The 5,626-nt window shown below is 35.2% G+C and overlaps 1 protein-coding gene across 1 annotated transcript; it reads right to left on the reverse strand.

Annotated features, from left to right (window-relative positions):
- Positions 1-845: 845 nt before the first annotated feature.
- Positions 846-5,250, reverse strand: LOC149208506 (protein DETOXIFICATION 27-like). Its single transcript, XM_089398364.1, has 8 exons — positions 4,972-5,250; positions 4,229-4,770; positions 4,044-4,130; positions 3,892-3,948; positions 3,555-3,793; positions 1,222-1,340; positions 1,006-1,092; positions 846-917 (listed from the first exon to the last, which is right to left on the reverse strand). Exons 1-8 carry the CDS (start codon positions 5,248-5,250, stop codon positions 846-848), a joined length of 1,482 nt encoding a protein of 493 aa, XP_089254490.1.
- Between the last annotated feature and the right edge of the window lie 376 nt (positions 5,251-5,626).

The raw sequence follows: 5,626 nt of genomic DNA on the forward strand, positions 1-5,626 counted from the left end.
TTAAGATAAAGTGTCTGAGGATTTTTATGTTGAATAATGGGCAAGATGTAATTTTGTTTTAGTAGCAAAATGCATTTAAGATAAGAATCTGAGGATTTTTATGTTGAACACTAGTTTGCAGTAACGGAATTTTTTTGATTAGTTTGACTGAAATTTTAATCTTTATTTTTATCATTTATATAATATTTTATTTTATAATATAATATAAATTATTTCATAATTTATATAATAATTTATAATATAATATAAACTATTTTATGATTTACATGATATTTTATAATGTAATACTAATTAATTGAGTTTTATTTTATTGTCTAGATGTAGAAGGGTGTCAGTCTGTCATTAAAATTGAAAATATAATGTATAAGAGTGTCAGTCATTTATCAAAATTGAAATTTTTATGTGTTTACCAAAATAAAAAAATTTAAAAATCTAAAAATAAACCAAAAAAAAAAATTTAAATAATTATACAAAACATTTAAATAATATCTCCTCATAAAAAACAAATCCCTCTTTAACTCACAAGCTAAATCTTGACTGGTTCATGACACAATTTACACTGATTCATAATACAGTTATGACCCATTAAACTGCCTACAAATCCACGGTGCTCCGTGGGATAGCAATAAATTATTCTCCATGGTGCACCGTGGGATAGCAATAAATTATCCTATAAACAGGTTTTGATAAAACATATGCAGAATATCAACCTGTAAGCTTCATTAAACCATCGTCTCCCGCCGTGCTTGGCTGCCAAGATAACGCAGAAAATAAGCTACAGAGCCTAGATTGAAGTCTCTTTAATAATATTAAAGATATACACCATTAGATTAAAATCCATATGGCTACCTCTCGGATGTAATTTGAGCGGGATCACCAGCGGACCATATGTTGAGGCGATTTCTAGCTTTAGCCGCCTGCAAATTAATTAGTGCATGATCCCTATCAATATCCATGAACACAACACAAGAATTTGCATTTTCATGTTTCATAGTTTGGCTTTACCTCCCCCTCCCAATCACAGCGGTATGTAATATAAGCGAGCGTTAGAGTCTGCACTGCTGTTCCACATATCATTCCTGTCCATATTCCCTGCAAAATAAATTAGTTGTGTAATTTGTCATGTGCTGGGCAGAAGCTCTTGTTTTTCATTTACTTCACATACAGATGGGACTTCATCCAAAATCGACAAAGTCACCAGTAGAATTATGTGGGACTCACCTTGACACTTAAATCAAATACCCAACCAAGCAACAAGCCTAACGGGACTCCAATGACGTAGTAACACCCTATGTTGATCCACGCAACATAAGCTTGCCATCCAGAGCCAATGGCTACACCTGAAATCATTGCAAACAAGACCTGCATATTTAACTGTCAGCGTAAGCAAAAATTTTCAAATATGTATTGATCTCATATACGGGGAGATTGTACTAGATGATGCTCATACCGTGCTACGAGTTTTCTTTAGTGATTAATTTGACTTGTTACAGTGTTACAGGTTTTGGTTATAAGCGTTTTTTCAGTGAGTAATCTAACCTGTACGTTTTTGAAGTTGAAAGCAGTTTGTAGGGTTAAATAAGTGCTATATATTCACGGAATTTTGAATCTGAATTATATGAATAAGTACGTCCTGCATCCCATCTTCATCGTATTGAGACTTCAGATAAACAAATTAAAAACTTTAAAAAACAGTGTGAAAACTTTGAAAAATCAGTGTAGAGTAGTGGGTGAATAAGTGCACCATCATTTATTTTTATAAGGTAGAATAGTAAGTAAAGATCTGCATTATTAAGATATTTGGCATATTATTAAGGCAGTTATTGGTTAGAATTCTCTTCACCTGATCTGATCTTTTTTATAGATTAATTAGAAATTATAATAGTAATGATGAGAATCAACCTTATGTCAATTCAGCTACCCACTCTTCTAACGAAACTGAATTCTATATATATCTGTCCTCGGCTTATCCTATGGAATAAAAAGTACAGGGATATTTTCCAAACTCTTTAAAAATGTGCCGAGTTCTTCGTATCTGTCCTTGGCTAGGCTTTCATATGAAGTTAACTATACTGATTTTTTCATATATTCTCGTATGGTGTTCATATGGAGTTTAATTTTCAGGAAAATACAGTATTGTTTTCAAAGTCTTTAACAATGCCCGTGGTTCTTACTATCTTCCATAGCCTTTTCCTATGGTGTCCCTATGGAGTTTAATTTCTAAAAATGTGCTAGACTTTTCCAAACTCCGAGCTCTTCATATATCTGACCTACACGTCTCATCTTTTCATACGATGTTCAAGGAGAGTTTAATTTTCAAAAAAGTACAGTATTGTTTTCCAAACTCTTAACCATGGTAACTATAAAAGCTTTTCCCAAAGCATTTAGACAAAAGTTAAAAATGTCTTGGCCTTCTAACAAACTATATTCTCAATTTTTTTTCATTTTGATCCATTGACCTGGGACGGGGACTATAGTATCATTCTATTAAAATATATTTGCTTTAATACTACAACATCTGATACTACTATTTCGTATATATTTATTTGGAATGAAAGCATGCTAGGGGCTTAGTTTGAAGGGAATTTAAGAATTAGAAGGCCTGATTAGAAACTACTAACAATAATATCAAAGAATTTCATTCCACTTCATTATGTGGTTTTATATTACTTCAACTAACTATTGAAACTTACTACTTTTATATATATAATAATTATAGTTTAAATATTTTATTATAGCAATAGTATTTCAATAGTTTCTTATTTTGTGTAAAAAATAGAGAGATTATGCTTTTTTTATATTCAAGATGAAGTTGATAGGTAATAGATACAATAGAGGTCAACCATAGCATTATAAATGCGTGCTTACAAGGGAGGGGAATAGAGCTTGCCCTCTCTCTCCACAGCACGTGAACAAATGGATGGAGCGTGGAGAGAGAGGGCGAGCGCTATTTCCCTCGCTTGTCAGCCTCATTTATAATGCTATAGGGTTGGAAATAGCATTTGCCGACCAACAATAGGCAACCCCATCAAAAGACTTTAACAATTAACATAATTATTTTTGTAACATTAATGGAAAATCAAGCATGGACAGCTATGGTTGACAATGGTAAACCAATGTCAACTATAATCATTATCAATAATAATCAACTAAATTCAACCATAATTTGCCTTCACCAACAATAATTAACCTTCTTCATCCATGTCACAATAGAGTCTTTGCACTTAAACATATATAAAATATGATTTTATTTTTATTTTTTATTAAAAATAAATAAATAAAAAAGAGTAATCTAACTAGTTCAAATAAAGGTAAAAACTTCGACATGAATTTTAGGAAATCTCTGTTGCAGCGAAACAAAATTATAACCTCACTGGACTACGCCCAAAAAAAAAACAACTCTCCAGCTTGCAATGTGACATTTTATTGTTTTAATGACTTCAACTAAATTCCAAAAATTTCAACCGTATATTATCACAAATACTCCAATTAAATTGTACTAGGTGCGCATAACCATGCCACGGTAAAGGTAATCATGATCTTGGTTGGTTTACCTGAAAGTACGGGCTCAACACTGTTGAGGAGAATAGCAAATGCCAGCAAAACAGCCAATTTACAAACGGCGTCTTTAATGACTACACTGCTCGTAAAAGCCAGAGCGAATTCCTGTCGAAACACGAGAATGAGAAGCATAAAGACAACACCTATAGCAGTTGAGGTTGTCGCCGAAACAATCACTGCAAATTTCGCTGCTTGTCCATTTCCGGTTCCTAGCTCATTGGAAACCCTCACACTGCATTAGCACGTTACAAATTAATAAAGCAGAGAGCAACCTTCGCAAATTCTCTAACAGGCTACCTGGTGGAATCCAATACACCATGCTAAACATACCTAGTTGCAGCAAAAAATCCAAGTGGTATCATTAGCTCCCAACCGCTGACGTTCATGCTGTAAGAAATGAGAAAACAAATCAAGTTGTTAATATATGAATAAAAACATTCTGCATTATTCTCATCCAAAACAATTGATACAATGTTGTTTACCAGATAGAAAGGGAATCTACTGCGACTTCCGGATCTCGGAGATAACCTGTCAAGAGGACCAGTACTCTATAATACCAAAACTGTAAACTGTTTGATTAAAAACAAAAATGTCAGAACTCCTATTTTAAAATATTCCCAAAATCGAAAATCACCATAAAAATGATTCTTTATTGTGTATAACCTACCAAATCATGACACCAGATGCTACAGATAATTTAGCATAAGGCCACAAGTCGTCGAACGCATGTATTGACAGCCCATTCCATGTCTGGGGACAACCTCCACACACAATATAAATAAGTTGGGCAATTGGAGGCACCCAGCCAGAAATGTTGAGTGTCATCGCTGCTCCGATAACTCCCATATCAAATCTAATCATGAAGAGCCAGCTTAAAAAAATATGGATCGCGAAAGCGACTGCAGCGATCCACGCAGTAATCATGTTTTTCAACTGCGACTGTAGGTATCTCTGAAACGTAAACACGAATACAAATGCAAAGTACTGGGGAATGAGATAGATTGAAACCGCTCCTGATAATTCAGCAATATCATGTGACTGACCGATCAGCTTTAGAATGGGAGTGGCGAATATATAGGTTGGCACAAGCAGAACTGCAACAGCAAAGACCACGATGCAAGAGCGCTGCATATATACTCCCATCATGTGGTATTGCTGAGCTCCAAACGCTTGGCCGCACAGAGTTTCCAAGGCACTAGCCATACCTAGCTGTCATGTCAAAATACAATAATAACCACGCTAGTGATAGTGTACATGAAACCCGTCCTTGGGCCTGTAGGAGAACCTGATAGGTATCTCCACTGCCAATGAATTATACCTAACTAAATATGTAACCTAGAGAACTTCCAAAGAAATGCTAACAAAAATAATATCGAAGATATTGGAAAAAAATATGTTGTCAATACTTACAAGGAACCCAAAATTGAAACCTACGACCACAGTCAGGGCAATGGACATGGCAGCTAGTTCCAATTCCCCCAAGTGCCCCACGAATGCCAGAGTAATAACACCCATCCCATACATGCTAATGCGAGTGAACATGGCAGGCCCTGCAGTCCTCCATAGCTTCTTTGATTCCACCCAAACCCTTCTCCTTGCATCGCTTGAGCATGTCAGTGACCATGTTTGGCCGTCATGTGTATTCCTCTCGTCTATTAGTGGATCTTGCAAGGGGTTTCCTGAACTCATGTTTGGATTTTCAGTACCTCACCAGTTGACAGAAGAGTAGAAAAAGTAGATATTTATCTTATCTGATGCAGCGTGTGCAGCTACCCTTCAACGGAGGCGGACAGATGGCATTGGAGTTATCAATTGATTTGTTCGGTGTTAGTGTTTGTTTGTAGGTGCGACTCGTGCGAGGAAAGGTGTATAACTTACACATTAAAAAGAGAAAATCTAAAAGCATGGGACGAGTCCAAATTCTATTTATAGCAGTCAAATGGTACAAAATTTCAACAAAGGGTATAAACAGGCATACGCATTATAAAGCCGGGAGGTATTTTTGGTTTATTTTTTAATGCGTTCTGATGGAACTCCTTTAGTTTTTACCAGGAATAGGTACTTA

Source organism: Pinus tabuliformis, chromosome 1_2 (genome assembly GCF_031772625.1).
Source record: "Pinus tabuliformis cultivar Carrire ecotype Pingquan chromosome 1_2, CPIR1, whole genome shotgun sequence".
Lineage (NCBI taxonomy): Eukaryota > Viridiplantae > Streptophyta > Pinopsida > Pinales > Pinaceae > Pinus > Pinus tabuliformis.